Consider the following 16,879-nt stretch of genomic DNA (forward strand, 5'->3'; position numbering starts at 1 on the left):
GGTGCAGGGTCAGTAAATACTGCTCCCAGTACCTCCCAGTGGGTTCCACGCCCCACTCAGCTCTATCTGCGGGACATGGTTTTATGTTAAGCCACCTGATCTCTACAAATGAGGGACAAGGGTTCAGTGACAATGACCTGCCTCATTTCCTTGTAGGGAAGCCAGGGACAAAGAAACAGAGTGGCCTGTAGTTTGGAGGCCGACAGTCCAAAGACAGAGGAGGCAGTGACCTCCCTGTGGCCAAAGTCTCCTGCAGAATTGGAACACTGCTCTTGTCAGCGTGTGGCTGGCCGGGTCTGCATGAGGCTGTCCACCCAGCCTGCTTCCTCTGTCTTTCTGCAAAGCACCGAACCTTCCTCAGCTACTTGCATTCCCAGCCTGACTGCATGTCACTGGATGTCAGAAGGGCACGATCAGGGGCCTCCCGCCGGCTTGCTCTTGGGACCCGTAGAGAGCAGAGTAACTTGTCATTGAGGTAGCGTGGAGCGTCCCACCGTGCTGTGGTGCTGAAAATGCTGTCTCGGTCTCCTGCTACCCTAGAGGTTTCATCTGGACATGGTTAGCCTGGTTATCATGGTCCTACACATCCTGAAAAAGCAGACATGGATGTGCAATTTTCTGCCCAGTCCTACAGAGTCCACAGGCTCTGGAAATAGAAAACTACATTACACCATGAAGCCAGCACGTTGCCCTCCCACAAGATGGGTGACTGGGGTTCCTGGCTGGGAGTGTGGGGACCCTGATTAAAACAGAGAACTATGAAACCAAGAAACCAGCACACACTGCTATCCCACCGTGTGGGTGGTGGGAGTTCCCAGTTGGGGTGGGGAAGGGACCCTGCTTTGCAGAGAGAACGAAGAGCTGCTCTGATGTGTGGAGAGCCTGCGGTGAGAAGAGGACTTCACGGTCTTGTCTGGTTCATGCACAACCAGCGATCCCTCGTCCACGGCGTGGCGAGGGGCTCAGCTTCCAGCAGGGTCTGCATCTGCAGTGCACCGAGGAGGTGCCCATGGCTGCCCTCCTCCTCACTTGATGAAAACAACTTAGTCAGGGCTTAGAGACCAGTCCCTGTGTATGTGTCTCTGTGTGTGTGTGTGTGTCTGTATGTGTGTGTGGGGGGGGGTGTCGGCTGGCTTGAGTGTCCTGTTGGTTGACAGCCCCATGCAAGGATGTCCTCAGGGGCCACTGTTGGGAACTGGACTCAACCCTCTCACAGGTTCAGCTTTACCATCTAACTGGAGGAGACAGATTTTAAAGTGCTGGAGATCCACCCAGTTTCTGTCCAGAGAAATTATGTGAGATTTATTAGAAGTTTAGTGTGAATAGGGTTTTGCTTTATGAACTTGAAGTGTCGGGACAGTCAGGGAAATTTTCATGCTAACCTACCCACAGGAAAACCAGCGGCACATGATAATCTTTGTCCCCTCTGCCTACAGGAAACAAGATGCTGTGGTCAGCTCCAAACAGACACAGTTTATGTGAGGATGGGGCTTGTTTCATGCTTACAGATCCCAGGGAACGTTCCATCAGGAAGGAGGAAGCTGCTCCCTTCCACACACCCAAGCAGAGAGAAACAACAAACACCAAGCATCAAGCAGGGGCCTGCCGAAGCTCAAGGGCTCTCCACACCTCAGGGCTGGAATTCGGATCCATCCCCCATAGCAGGCATCGGCTGCCAGCTCAGTTTTAATAAAGTGCCCTAGTCTGTGGGGCTGCACTTTACATTATCACATTCAAACCAGCATGGAAGGTGACATAGTGATTCTAAAACTCTCCAGTCTAGCTGGGTGTGGTGGCGCACGCCTTTAATCCCACTTGGGAGGCAGTGGTAGGAGCATTGCTGTGAGTTTGAGGCCAGCCCGAGACTACATAGTGAATTCCAGGTCAGCCTGGGCTAGAGCAAGACCCTCCCTCAACAAAAAGAACACCCAAAAAACAAAAACTAAGAACTCCTCTGCAAGCCTGGAGAGAGTGCTCAGTGGTTAGATGCACTTCCCGTGTAGGCATGATGGCCTGAGGGGTCCTGACACTGCCTGAGTTCAAATCTCCAGACCCCTCACAAAACAATGCCTGTAACCTCAGTACTATGATGAAGCAAAGATCCCATGAGGCTCTGCAAGCTCCAGAAACATTATACAGTAAGACCCAGGGTCAAAACTACACCAAGCTTAAGAGCAGTCGAGTGGGAAACCCTGTGCTCCACAGGCAAGCCACCCCCCACCACAGGTGAACATGAGACAATGCCAGGGCTGTACACATGAGCCCATGACATCACACACACACACACACACACACACACACACACAAAAAAAAAATCTTAGCATTAGATTAACCAGTGTTTGGTTGGCACCTCCCAGTCTCCTCTCTCAGCCGATGGCTCTAAAGTACCATTGGGTAGTAATGTTCCACTCCAACTTGAAGGACGTGGGCTAAGAATGCGAGCCAAGCGGGGAGGGTTCAGGAAACATGGTTTGCTGCTCTCTGCCCCACCCTGGGATAGCCTGTCCCTCAACGTAACACAGGGACTCCACATAGCTAAGTAGTTTGGAGGCCGACACTGAATTCTCTTCACCATTCAGACAAGTATAGGGTGCAGTGGGTGTTCATGGGAACCCGCAATGTGTAGGCAGTACGTGAGAAGTGCTGGCGGCCTGGACTTGACATTGGCCTCTGAGGTGAGATCAGCCTTGGTGGGACTGAGCCACCAACTTGTGGTTTCTGACAGTCTCTCCAGGTTCCTTTAGTGAGAAGTGGATCTCATTGCAGGTAACCCAGCTAGGGTTGGAGAATGGGTCAGTGTCAGGAAATGTTCACACCTGTACGGTCAGAGGTGTGCTGTGTGGGTGTGTGGAGAAGCTGTTACGTCTGCTCACCTTGGCCTCCTGGTGTTCATGGACAGCTTAGGCATCCTTACAAAATGGTGGCCATGGGCTGGAGAGATGGCTTAGCGGTTAAGCGCTTGCCTGTGAAGCCTAAGGACTCCGGTTCGAGGCTCGGTTCCCCAGGTCCCACGTTAGCCAGATGCACAAGGGGGCGCACGCGTCTGGAGTTCGTTTGCAGAGGCTCGAAGCCCTGGCGTGCCCATTCTCTCTCTCTCCCTCTATCTGTCTTTCTCCCTGTGTCTGTCGCTCTCAAATAAATAAATAAAAATGAACAAAAAAAAAATTAAAAAAAAATGGTGGCCATGTTGCAAGGGCAAATACAAGTGAGAAATCTTAGGATCAGGAACATGGGAGGAATCAGGTCTGGGAGACAGACCTGAGAAGCAAAACCAAGAGATACTGAACAGCATTTCCCAATTTGAGCTTGTAAAGGCACATTACTTCAACAACCCTCTGTTTCTCAATGCAATGAAAAAGGCATCCATCCAACATAAGAGGAAGGGTCACAACCTTCAGTGCCCATCATTCATAATAAACACCTACTGGGAGGCGAGTCTGCCTGGGAGCATGCCAATCAGCATGGCCACCATGAAGCGTCTCTAGAGCCACTTGCCAGTCAGCCTCAGGAAGCGCGCTTAACTGGCAGCGTCTGAAGGCAGCCATTTAAAAGACCCACCCTCACTTTTGAGACGAACGCATCTTCTTCACAAGAAGTTCCCAGCCCCAAACGGAGCATAGCATGACTTGGCTGATGGCCAATCACCACTCCAGAGCTGCCACATCATCACAAAGCACAGGCTGTGTCTCCGAGGCTCTCGTGCCCCTCTGTGTTCCTGTTACAGGTGTCACACCAACACCACGGCCGTGCCCCATTCTGCTGCTTCTGTCATTTGTGTTCACGGTCAGGGTCCCTCGGTAAACCCAAACTCTCCTCTGGCTTCACATGCGCATCTCAGAGTGACTGACGTTGCCCCACACAGAAGTAGACCTAATGAAAAACCCCAATGTGTATTAGACTCTACTTGTAGGAAGAACCCATGCTCCTTATGCAGTGCATCCCTTGCCTCAAACAGGTTCCGGTGTCCCCTGCCCAGCCAGGGGTAGCACACAGAGAAGTGGTCCTGCTCTCAAGCAGAAGAGAAGTTCAGAAAAGAGACAGAGACTGCCTCCTAGACCTGATTCCTCCCATGTTCCTGGTCCTAAGATTGCTCACTTGTATTTGCCCTTGCCGTGGTGAAATGTCCAGAGTAGAAGATTCCTGAGCTGGCAGAGCCTTGCCATCCAAGGGACCTTCATCCACGTGAAAGATCCCCAGGCACCACACATGTGAAAACTTCACCTGGTTCAAGGCATCTAAATACCTCACTGGCCTCTTCACGGCCCTTCCCTGATTCAATAACATGGCATCAGAAGAAGAGGGGGAAATCAGAAGCCAATTCATCTTTATTGTTTGTTTGGTTCAATTTAATTTATTTACACACACATTTCTGAGAAGTTAATGTGTTAAGAAGCAGGTAGCATTCAACTGTATTAGTGGGATCACTTCCTGGACTTTGGGTTAGATCATGAATATTCATGGTGGCAGTCCATTCTCTTATAAATCATTTGATCTTGATGCACTAACACCGTCAGAGAGAAAAAACACAGATGACATAGATCCTGTCATCAAAGCACAGATTATTTGTGATATTATGAAGCACCTGACCTTCTTTATAGCTTGAAGAAGATTCTCATATTTCTCATCTCATATATTGCCCACCTCAAGCAGCTCTCAAGAGAACTTCCTGGGTTGTGGTAGGACACCGTGGCCTTGGAACCAAGAAGCACATTTCAAAACCACTCTAGTGAAGGTGGGGAAGAAAGACTGAATGAAGTTGGAATGCTGATGCCAACCCACCCCAGACTGATGACTCCTGGAGCTAACATAGCTCATAGTAAGACACACAAAAACAATTATTTTTTTCCTGGGTTTCTTGTCACACTCCTCCACGCCCATCCCTGATCACTCCTGCCTTATGCAGACCCTAACTGGTTATGTTCACTGTGCGTTTTAGCACATTTTAAATGTCTTGGAAAGTGTTTTTTTATATTAAGCTAGTTATGGACATGTATAAATGGCTTTCTTGTATCACCCCTTTCAAAGTCATACCCATGCCCATCAAAGTTCTTTCTCAGATCATTGACCATTTTCAGAAGTGTTTTCACCTGGTTTTCCTGGGCTGGGCCAGTCTCTCTGTTATTAAAAGCACAGACTCGCCCCTTACACTTTCGGAGTATTTTTTTAAGGGTTTTGTTTTTTGTGGCACTGATGTAATCTTCAAACTTGTCATCCCCAAGATCTTCCTTCCGTGTGAACAACACAATCACATATTTCATGACATCCTTCCCAAAAACGGTCTTAAGTTGCTTCACTGCTATTCTGTCCTCTTCAGTGATCCGTCCCACCTGGAGAACCAAGACGAAAATCTTTGGCCCCTTTGGGCAGCAGCGGCTGACCTGCTCCTTTATCCAGGAAGGGTCCCTTGGAACACCTCGCATCTGGTGGAACGACGGCGTGTCCACAACCACGACGTCCTGCCAGTCCACTCTCCTGGTGCCACTCTGGCAGGTCTCGGTGACTGGCTGGGCTCGGAGTTGAGAGAGGAAGGCGGTCCTCCCCAGGACACTGTTCCCCGTGGCGCTCTTGCCAGCCCCGCTCCTCCCCACGAGGACGATGGTCAAGGTTTCTGTGCAGGGGAAAGTGGAAAAGACTCATGACGGTAGCTGACAGGGAAGAATCTTATTAGACACTCACATAACAGGTTAAACCACTGAACTCAGGCAGTACCGAGCCTCCCACCCACCCAGCAGGGCCGTCCCCACACCTGTGAATGGCGTGTCTCTCAGTTCACATGGCCTATGAACGCAGAAGCATGACTCGAACCACAGTGTGACCGGTGCTCACCCAATGACACCGACTGTTCCTATCTATGCATCTGCTCTCCTCTCCTCCCCCAGACCTTCTCTTAATTCCTGGTCCTGCAATTGACACTGGACTTATATCTGCCTCCTTCATCTGGGTCAAGTGGACACATCTCATTTCCTACGTGACTCAGTCTCCCCATCGCCAAGTATGTGAACTGCCTGAGGTATGTGGAAAGATATTCTTTCCAATAAACTGTACATGAAAAACCCGATCACCTATCAATAGATGACTGGTTCCATTGGTTTTATCACACGAGGTTTCATCAAAAGCCCGAGGACTCCCATTGTATCTTTCACTGTTGAGTCAAAGGAGCCTCATGGTTACAACACCCAATGCCACTGCTCTGTGCAATGTCACTGATGGAGCAAGTGCCCCGAGCGTGGGATGTGCAGGTCACAGAGACGTGACTACTGGAGGTCTCTGGGGCTTTGCCCTCACACTGGCACTCTGTCTCCTCACAGCAGGGGCCCGTCGGGAGTTTCTTGTCAAGTCCCTGCATCCTCCTGGACGCACAGACAGAGGACAGGCTGCCTTGCTCTTCCTCCCGTGAGAAGTCGTTGGGCGGCTTGTGCTGAACTCACAGCTCATGAGGAAGCTCATGAATACCAAACAGATTCACCTCTGAGCCGCCACACTGGTCCTGTTCGCCAGTCCTGCTGCTGTTCCTATTGTGCAGGCTCTGGGGGTCGCGCCTCTCTGAGATCTGGTCACCTCCCTGTGCTGCAGTCCTGTCCCTCTGAGGCCTGTCTCCAGCAAGGCCACTCTCCTTAATCCCTCAGCCGAGACACGCTCCGTCGTCCTTTTCTCAAAGGTGCCAGCGTGCTCTCTGGGACGTCTCCCAGCTTCCACACGCCCCCTCCTGACCTCCTCTCATGTCTATGCCTCTTCAGGAGGCTCCCGAGAACCTGGTCCTCTGGGGGGAATGTGAAAGGCCAGAATCAGTGACACCCTTCACAGTTAGTGACCTTGGATGAGGACAAGTGCGTCAGAAGAGAACAGAGGAGGAGGAATGGGAAGGTCCCAGCCCAGGATAACGGAGACACACACAGGTGCTGAGACGTGAGTCTTCCTTTCCTCCGAGGTGAGCGCAGCGTGGCTGCCTCATGGGGACCCAGCCACCGAGAGCTCTGGGGCTCCCTGTCCTTGTCCAGTCTTGTGTCCTGACTGCCTTACGCCATTGCCATACTAAGTATTGCTGCCACTTATACTTTTAAATGGTTTCTTGCATTGCCTGGTTTGTGTGCTATGGAGTGTGCATGTGCAGTGCACACACACGTGTGTGCAGATGTGTACCCATTTCATATGGTGTGCAGAGGCCAAAAGAGAACATTGAATGTTCAACTTTTTTGCTCATCTGTGTGTTTTCTTGAGATAGAGTCTCCCAGTGGGGACAGAGCTGCTGCTTTTCAGTCACTCTCGCTGACCTACGAGTTATTCTTCGATGTCCACTTCCCATAGGACTGGGGTTACAGACACGTGTGGCCATGCTTACCTGTTTACGTGGGTGCTGGGAAGTCAAACTCAGGGCAACTCAGGCCCTCTCAGGTCCTCATGGTTATATAGCACGGACGCTTTCCCACTGAGCCATCTCCCCAGCCCAGCATGCTGCATCTCCAAAGCAATGAAGTGTCAATCCCGAGCATGTTATGTCTGCTATAATTATTGCTAAAATGCCATTTCGTTTTATTGTTTTTTCAATTTTTGTTTATTTTCATTTATTTATTTGAGAGTGACAGAGAGAAAGAGGCAGAGAGAGAGAGAGAGAGAGAGAGAGAGAGAGAGAGAGAGAGAGAGAGAGCCACTGCAAACGAACTCCAGATGCATGTGCCACCTTGTGCATCTGGCTTACGTGGGTCCTGGGGAATTGAGCCTTGAACAGGGGTCCTTAGACTTCACAGGCAAGTGCTTAACCACTAAGTTATCTCTCTAGTCCTCATTTTATTGTTTTGAGGTATTCCATGAAGACAGGGATCTTGCCTGTTTTACTTATTGCTCATTTATCTGTTCTTACCCTGTGTTGTTCCAGAAACAATCTAAAAGTGCAGTATGGAACATTGCACTTGTTAACATGTACTGACGTGTGTGTGTGTGTGTGTGTGTGTGTGTGTGTGTGTGTGTGTGCCAGATGCACCATTATTTGACCAGCATGTGGATGCTTCAAGGTGGTGTTGTCCATAAGGAGTCTACTTTGACCTTCAGGTCAGTCAAAATGGGCAGCACAGACCAGTGCTGTCGTAACCCTTAATCAGAGCAGCCTCTAAGAATTGGCTATGAGGGAGACTCAAAACTCATCAAAGTGCTGAGAATATGTCATGTGGAGTGCTCAGTTCTAAGTGATGCTTCTGTATAACTTCCTCCAGGGCCCAGGTAACACTGTGGAAGAGGGGATGGACAGAATGTAAAAGCGAGTGGATCGGGAAGAGTGCTGTAGAACACCGTTTCCATAAATGACATGGCTGATGCATTCACGCCTTCACAGTGACTGTCATCACCTGCACAATACTGGGCCCAACAACATTTCAGTCTTGATGGTAGAGGGGGGCAAAATCACTCCCAAACAGTGTTGGAGCAATGGCTTAGTGGTTAAGGTGCTTGCCTGTAAAGCCTAAGGACCCAGGTTCGATTCTCTAGGACCCACGTAAACCACATGCATCTGGAGTTGGTTTGCAATGGTGGGGGCCCTGGAACACCCATTCTCTTTCTGTCTTAAATAAATAAATAAATCCTCTTTCTTTCTCAAATAAATAAATAAATAAATAAATAAATAAATAAATAAAAGATTTTAGGGGCTGAAGAGATGGCTTAGTGGTTAGGCGCTTGCCTGTGAAGCCTAAGGACCCCAGTTTGAGGCTGAATTCCCCAGGACCCATGTTAGCCAGATGCACAAGCGGGGGCACATGTCTGGAGTTCATTTGCAGTGGCTGGAAGTCCTGGCGTGCCCATTTTCTCTCCGTCTAACTCTTTCTCTCTCTCTTAAATAAATAAATAAATAAATAAATAAATAAATAAATAAATAAATAAAAGAATTAAAAAATCCCAACATCTAGGCATCAAAACTGAAGAGGGTTTAGTTGGAAAACATGAAACAATTCACTGGAACAGGAATAAACGAAGGCAACAGGAGGGGATTGTGACCAAAACACACTGAACACGAGCATGAAAATTGTCAATAAAAACTTAAGAGGGTGCAGTGGGGGGGGGAGGGGCAGCGCTGGATCCAGGACCGGGAAGGGCAGGCAGAACCAGAGAAGAAGCTGTTGGAGACAAAGTTACTCCTCGACGTGGCGGAGGATGCTGGGGACGCCTGCACGATGCCCAGGACTGGAGGAGCCGTGGACGGCCCGGCACCTCCTCTGTGCGCAGGGTGGGAACCTGCCTGGGGTGAATCTCCAGGAGAAGAAATTTTCATTTTGCTGTTCGGCGCATTAAGGCAATATGTAAATGAAGCTGAGGAGATGCTCAGTGGGTAAAGTGTTCGCCACACAAGCATGAGGACCTGAGTTTTGATTCCGGCACCCACATAAAATTCCTGTACGGCAGCACACGTGCTCGTGATCACAGCCCTGACGGAGCAAACAGCCTGGAACCTATCGGCCACCCAGGCCAGCCAACTTGACTCAACGGGAGATTCTGTCTCCAAGAAAGGTGAGAGTGAAGGAGGAAGACATCTGACCTTGACTGACCTCTAGCCTCTACATGCACACACACACCACACACATCCACATACCCCCCACACACATGTTCATATGAACATGCATACACACACCCCACACACACACACACACACACTCGCAAAAAAGAAAAGAATGTAGATATGAGCTTTAAATGTTGACCAACTCACCACATGGACGTTCCCCTCCTTGACTTGGTGCTTCATGCCCGTAAGCCTGGAAAATAAAAAGGGGAACAGTGCACAGAGATCTGCCCGTGTCGTCTTTTCACAAAATAAGCATAGGGAGACACAAGTTCATAGCTCAGAGTGACCTTCTGACTAGAACCAGACCACAGCCGTGGCTTTGTTGATGTTTGTGGGCCTGTCAAGAGTGATAGATAAACCCATCTCACTGATGCTGCTGAGATGGGTTCCCAGGGGTGGAGACACCTCTGGCCCCTCCTTCCCTTGTGGGTCACCAGTTTAGAACTGGACCAGTTAACCATGGCACCTCCACCAGGTCCGGAAACTGGAGCTATAAGTACCATCCTCCTCTCCTGTGTGGAGGATGGTACTTATACTTCCTCTAAACTTCCTCCTACAGTGAGCACGGTGCTCTGCATCCAGGTGACCTGCTCCTAGTAGACCTGTCCTGGATGTCATTCTCATCTCTGTGAATTCCCCTTGCCAACCAAGAAAAGCCTCCCCTGCTTTCTTACCTGATCTCACCCTCACCCAACATCATGGATACCTTTGATTCTCATAGTCTCTCTCTCTCTTTCCCTCCCTCCCTCTGTCCTTCCACTTATATCTGATTTATGATGTTCTTTAGGCGCAAAAGATTGTTCTATTATATAAACCATTAATCACCTTCCTGATTCCCCAGTCCACCAGGAAAGAGAGTGATTGCCTCATCCGTATCCTCCTGTGTTTCCACGAATCCTGCAGCAGCAGCACACGCGGACACAGGAGAGCCGGGCGAGGCTGCTGAGTCAGCCACCTGCGGGATGCTCTCTGCTCAGTCCTGCACGCCAGTGTGCACAGAGCCACTGCGGGAAGCTCTCTCTTGCACAACCAGTGTGCACAGAGCCACTGCGGGATGCCCTCTCCTCAGTCCTGCACAACCGGTGTGCACAGAGCCACTGCGGGATGCCCTCTCCTCAGTCCTGCACGCCAGTGTGCATAGAGCCACCAGCATCTTTTTGTTTTTTTTTAAATTTATTTGTTGTTTATTTATTTGAGAGCAACAGACAGAAAGAGGCAGAGAGAGAGAGAGAGAGAGAGAGGAGAATGGACACTCCAGGGCCTCCAGCCACTGCAAACAAACTCCAGACGAGTGCGCCCCCTTGTGCATCTGGCTAATGTGGGTCCTTAGGCTTCACAGGCAAGCGCTTAACCTCTAAGCCACCTTTCCAGCCCCAATAGCTTCTTGTAGTGGAAACCATGGGTTCTACACTCTGAACACACAAAACTGGAGAAACCGCCCTCTGGTTGTCATCTTCAGGTTATTTCTGATTTTACTGTCTCAAAAGGTGCTGTGATGAGTGTCCCTGGACATCTGTGTTTTTAGGCACAAGTGCCTTTCCTTAATGTTTTCATAATTTGTTTGACCCTCATAAATCTCAACATTATGAAAGGAGCAACAACTACATTCTAACTATATTCTAACAACTATAGGACATCTACCCAGCTTCAGGTGAATGTTAGTGACTTTGTAAGCATCTCATTTAACGCCCTCGGCAATTCCTGAGGACATATTTCTATTCTACTTGTTTCCCAGACGACAGAGGGTGGAGTGGCCAACAAAACAGACAGGTTTTCTATCCTCGTGGGGTTTGGGGTGATGCAGCCATTTAAATCTGTCCTCGGAAGCCCCGATGGGGTGGTGAGCAGTGTGCGCAGGGCGCTGGGGGCAGAGACGCGGGCAGTGCAGGGCCAGGGAGGCAGGGGTGAGTTGGAGCGGGGTAATCGGGTATGCAGAAGTAGAGCTGGTGCCAGGTTGGGGGAGGAAGGACCGGAGCTGGGAGAGCCAGGCGCCCAGCACTGGCGCGGGCACAAGTATAACTCAAGGACCAACAGGAAAGAGCTGGGTTCAGGGCAGGAGCCGGGCTCGGTCAAGAGCTGTGCTGCACCAGGCGCGGTGACGCACACCTTTAATCCCAGCACTTTAATCCAGGGAGGGGTAGGAGGACTGCCGTGAGTTCGAGGCCACCATGAGACTACATAGTGAATTCCAGGTCAGCTTGGGCTAGATCAAGACCCTACCTCGAAAGACAAAAAAAATAAAGAAGAAAAAATAAACCTGTGCTCCATCGTAAGGTCAGCGGGAAGCATTTGGAGGGCGTCCTGTTCCCGCTCCTTTGGAGCCATGTCTGCTCTCTGCCAGCGCCCGGGCCAGGCCGCCCTCGGGGAAGAGACAGGTCAAGGCCGAGGGCAGCTTGCTCTCCTCCCGCCCTGCCTGCCTGATCAGTGCTCACAGCTGGGGTGTCGCTGAGCAGATCTTCCCAAGGCTCCCCTCTGCTTGACTCTTGCCTTGGTGACCACCCCTTCCGGAAGGTTCTGGGCATGTGTGACTCAGCTACGGTGTTGGTGCTTGTAAGGAAAACTGCATTTCTGTAACTCCAATGGCTGCCATTTCATTTTCCTTTCATCCTACACAACTGGATGCAGGTGACATCCTGGCTGTTGTGTGTGAGAGGGGTGGGCCTGAGAGGAACGTCCCTGCACAAGGAGGGACGCTGGCGGGCCCGAGGGTGCTCATGGGGATGGAGAGAAGGGGGGTCCGGAAGGTGACCCCCAGAGCTCGGCCTCCTGAGCCCTCCCTGGGAGCACAGTGCTCTCAAGGCTGACGCCAGGCCTCGGCTGTGAGCAGTGTGGTGGGCAACCCTGCCAGCAAAAGGCAGGGTGGGAGAGTCAAGAGGAAACTGGCAGGGTGCGCTTGGCAAGTGTGGGCCCTGTGAGAAAGCTCAGAGGGGTCCAAGACTCCAGCCCGGGCATCGCGGGCAGCACAGGGCCGCGCTAGGGCCGCTGCTCCGGAAAGTGTCGGGAAGGTGGAGCGGAGCGGGAGAAGCAGCGAGGACGAGAGCAGAGCCCCAGCCAAGCCCGGAGCATCACGGTGGAGAAGCCGGACGGAGGAAGAGGACAGACAGCCTTGGGAGGATGCAGAAAGGAGGGGAAAGGCAAAAGGAAGCTGATTTTCTGTGCAGCAGGGAAGAGAACCTCCTCTAAGCCTTGTGTCCAGCAGCAGGACAGCCCAAGGGCAGCAACACCCGCATGTGCCCATCCAGCTCAGCCCGCCAGTCTGGTCCCTCTTTCACTCCGCGGCATATGCGGGCATCTCCTGAGGAAGCTGCCACTGACCTGTGCTCTCCTCCTCCCAGTAGCTGATGCCTACCTGGAGTCGGCTGTCTTCTATGAAGTCCACAAGATATGGCCGAGGACTTTTCTCCACCAACCGCTGGACCATGCCAAGGAGCTGGCGCACCTGCGAGCCGCGCTGCCCCTCGTCCACCTTGTTGTTGAAAGCGCAGCAGCCTCCCCCAGCAGCTCGAGCCAGCTCCTGAAGAGACTCCTTGCTGTCGATGTAATCCTGCAGCGAGCCGTGGTCCTGCTCATCCGCCCGCGTGAAGACCACAACCATGCGCCTCATGGCTTCAGCCCCAAGCGCCCTCCGGATGCCCTCAATGGTCTCCTCGTCCTCCACCGTGTAGTGACCAATGGGGGTGACCAGGAGAAGAGCGTGGAGGCCTGGAGTGCAGAGCTCCTGGCATCTCTGCAGGTGGCCCTGCCTGACGTCAGCGCTGGTCCGTGCCAGTGAGGAGAAGAGGTCAGGAGTGTCGATGACTGTGACCGTTCTCCCTCTCACGACCCCGCTCTCTCTCTGGCACGACTGAGTCACCATGTGGTGACTGAACTCGGATTTGAACACTGCTCTGCCCAGAATGGTGTTTCCGGTGGCGCTTTTCCCTGAGCCACGTTTCCCCAGCAGGAGGAGCCTCAGCAGACCTGTCCCCTGGCTCTGCTCATGTGCGCCCTGGGGGCTCCCAGACGTGCTGTGGAGACAGGAGGCTGCGCATCAGTGTCCACTCCACTGAGCCCACCCTCAGTTCCCACAGTCTGCGCTGCGTACTGAGGGCCTGGCCTCACGCCGAACTGTCCCCAGGGTCTCCCTGTGCTCCTGACCAGAAGCAAATCCAGAGATCCTTACCAAGGGGAGCCGCAGGAGTCACCACCTGTGCTGTGCTGTGCATATTACACTGGCACCATAGGAAGCTGGCAGCTTTCACAATGGGAGCACAGCGCATCCCACAAGTGACAGTCACCACCACGTGTCACAAGTACAGACTTTACAGGGCTGGAGTGTGGTGCACAGCAGGGCACTTGCCCAGCATTCATGAGTCCCTGGGTTCAATCCTAGCACAATTAATCCATTAATAATACAGATTTAATGAAGACCTGCCCAGTCAGAATCTGAAATACTATGCAAATATGATTAGCAAACTTTGGGAAGCATTGCCCTATAAAAAACTGAAGGATTAATGGACCACTACCCTCAGACCGCCAACTAAGTTGACCATAAAACTTTCCTGGAATCCCATGAAAACCAAGATTATGGACTCCACTGAGAAGCTTCCTCCAGTCTTTGGCCAAAAGTGAGGTTACACCCATCAGAATCTCTCTAAATTAACAATGCTTCTAACCTTTAACCTAGCCTGACCTCACTCTCCATTGAAGAACCTGCTTTTCCCTTTTTCAGAAAGCAGTGAGAACCAAGGACCACCAAAATCTGTCCGCGGGACAAGGAGAGCTGAGTCATGTCAGCAGGCGGACCACCTGAGCCAAGGTGATGGAGACGGACATTGAAGATACCCAAAACGCATCAAAGCAGAAATCCAGAAGCTTCTGAGAGTTCAACGCTACTGTGGACTGACAGGGGATGTTGCGGAAGAGGGGGCAGAAAGAAGAGCCACAGGGTGGGGGGAATTACCCGCGGGCATTGCCCCCTCCCCCAACGACTGACTGCTGCTCTCATAACTCATAACCCACAACGGCAGGGTGAACACGGCAATGCTCTAAGGGGGCCCTTCAGTGGAGTGGGACCAGAGAGGGGAATGATGGTACCGACACTTGATGTATCCATACAAAGTTTCAAATTAATAAGGAAAAGACAAGACAAAAAGGGCCTTCTGTTACAAAGCAAGCTCATCACTCAAAGATTGGCCACGTTGGACTTCAAGAGCTACCAGGCCACCTGGGGAACGGCTCTAATCTGCTCTCAGCAGCCCATTATTAAAAACAAGAAAGGCCTGCCTGGCATGGTGGCGCACGCCTTTAATCCCAGCACTCAGGAGGCAGAGGTAGGAGGATCACCATGAGTTCGAGGCCACCCTGACAGGACATAGTGAATTTCAGGTCAGCCTGGGCTGGAGTGAGAGCCTACCTCAAAAAGAGAAAAAAAAAAAGAGAGAGAAAAGGCCTTATTTTCCCATTCTCCACTCCCAAGGAAAAGCAAACAGCACACAGAAATAACCAAATGTTTGTTTAACTCTACCCCATCCTGCAGCCCTTAAAAAAAAAAATCTCCAATCCTGGGCTGCAGAGATGGCTTAGTGGTTAAGGCACTTGCCTGTGAAGCCTAAGGACCCATGTTTGACTCTTCAGATCCCACGTAAGGCTCACGGTGACAAGAGCACAAGGCTGCACGTGCCCACAAGGAAGTGCACACGTCTAGAGTTTGGTTGCAGTGGCTGGAGGCCCCGGCGTGCCCGTTCTCTCCCCCCGCCCCTCTCTTTCTCTCTCTCTCTCTCTTTCTCTCTCTCTCTCTCTTTCACTCCCACTCTCTCACATTATGAAGAAAAGCCAGTCTATTGGGCTTGCCTCAAAAACATAAAAAATAAATCTCCAACCCCAAAGTGGGAGAGGGGAGGGAATTATCATGGTTTATTGTCTGTAATTATGGAAGTGGTTAATTAAGAATGTTTTAAAAAGACAAATAAATAAAACCTCCAGCCCCTCACACTCAAGCGCTGCCACCATGCTCATGCCCATGGGCGAACGGCTGCCCGTTGGCATTCCAAAACAAGAAGAGACTGGGCCGGCTGCTCTCTTCCCTCGAGTATTTCTCACATCACTCCAATCACTCCCGAATCCCAACAGTAACCATTGCGGCCTTTTCCACAGCACGGCAGCAAAAGTAATGTGAGGTGTGCCCAATGCTCTGAAAACGGGACCCCAGGGGACAAATGCAGACGCGTCCGTTTGAGGAACTCCTGAGTGCCATGTGTCACGGGGTGAAACGCTGCGCGGAAGTTGTACGTGTGACCGTGGACTTAGTCCAACGTGGACCTTTTCTTCTTGGTGCGTGTGTGGTGTGCACATGCATACGTGTGTACAGATGCTCACAGTCCGTATGTCTGCACGCAGAGGCCACAAGAGGACCTCGGGTGTCCTCTGTCCCTCTTCCACCTTATTGCCCAAAGACAGTCTCTCTGTGAACCTGCAGCTCCCCATTTTCTCAGTTAGGCTGGCTGACCAGGGAGCCCCATTCCTGCATATTGCTCCTCCTCATGCACCGTGCCTTCATCCTTTCCTCTTCCTCTTCCTCCCTAGGGTTGTGTAACTTGACCTGAGACACACACACAGAGTCACACACACACACAGTCACAGTCCCCTCTTGGGAGGAAGGCCCACTCCACACACTTCCCCAGGAAGTGTGCCCTGCTCCCCTCCTGCTTCGGGCCAGAAGGAGACCTCCCAGAGCTCCTGAACTCAAACCCAACACGGGCCCCACACCGCCCCCACCATGCACTCTGGCACACGCATGCCACACGCCGGGCACACACGTACCTTGGTCCTGTCCACAGCCCTCTCCCGGCCCCGAGACCTGCGCGCTCCGCCTGCCTCCGCCTGTCCGCTCCCGGGCTGGGTGGGGCAGCCGCGTCCATTCTCAGACCCCAGGCTGAGTCCTAAGGAGGGCTGGATGCAGCCAGGGGAGGGGAGGAGAGGAGTGAGAAGATTGTGAAGGCCCGGTTCCCCCAGCCGGGAGTATGTCCAGGTGTTCCTGAGGAGGAAGAGGTTTCTAGAAAGAGATTTCACATCAGCAGAGGCATAAATGCACTGGACAAACTCAGGAGCAGCTGAGGCTCAGGGAAGTGCCAGTGGGGGACAGGCACCCCTCCCTGGAGTTGTCCGTCCTCAGGGGCCACCGTGTGGCAGAAAGCTGCGGGTGCACGCTGGTCACAGGCTGCAGACTGGTGCTGAGCGAGGCCAGCTCAGATGTGTTCTGTGCCCAGGGCACAGGGAATCGACGTTTTGAGGCGATCCCCTTTGGGGTGGCTCCTGGCTGGGTTTTGGTCTCCAGCCTGGTCCCCACCTCCACCT

The 16,879-nt window shown here is 51.9% G+C and overlaps 1 protein-coding gene across 1 annotated transcript; it reads right to left on the reverse strand.

Moving 5' to 3' along the window:
* Positions 1-4,336: 4,336 nt before the first annotated feature.
* LOC101607803 (GTPase IMAP family member 8) lies at positions 4,337-16,655 on the reverse strand. The gene is made up of 4 exons (XM_045160706.1): positions 16,346-16,655; positions 12,894-13,551; positions 9,689-9,734; positions 4,337-5,608 (listed from the first exon to the last, which is right to left on the reverse strand). The coding sequence occupies exons 1-4, from the start codon at positions 16,441-16,443 to the stop codon at positions 4,977-4,979; spliced, it is 1,434 nt and encodes a 477-aa protein (XP_045016641.1). The 5' UTR covers positions 16,444-16,655; the 3' UTR covers positions 4,337-4,976.
* Positions 16,656-16,879: the final 224 nt, after the last annotated feature.

The sequence above is a fragment of the Jaculus jaculus genome, chromosome 10 (assembly GCF_020740685.1).
Source record: "Jaculus jaculus isolate mJacJac1 chromosome 10, mJacJac1.mat.Y.cur, whole genome shotgun sequence".
NCBI lineage: Eukaryota > Metazoa > Chordata > Mammalia > Rodentia > Dipodidae > Jaculus > Jaculus jaculus.

Coding starts and splice junctions, on each gene's coding strand:
- LOC101607803 (XM_045160706.1), bottom strand. CDS start 16,443: ATGGACGCGGCTGCCCCACCCAGCCCGGGAGCGGACAGGCGGAGGCAG. Junction 9,735..12,893: donor TAGAAGACAGCCGACTCCAG/GTAGGCATCAGC, acceptor TTTATTTTCCAG/GCTTACGGGCATGAAGCACC. Junction 5,609..9,688: donor AGGAGGGGAACGTCCATGTG/GTGAGTTGGTCA, acceptor TCCCCTGCACAG/AAACCTTGACCATCGTCCTC.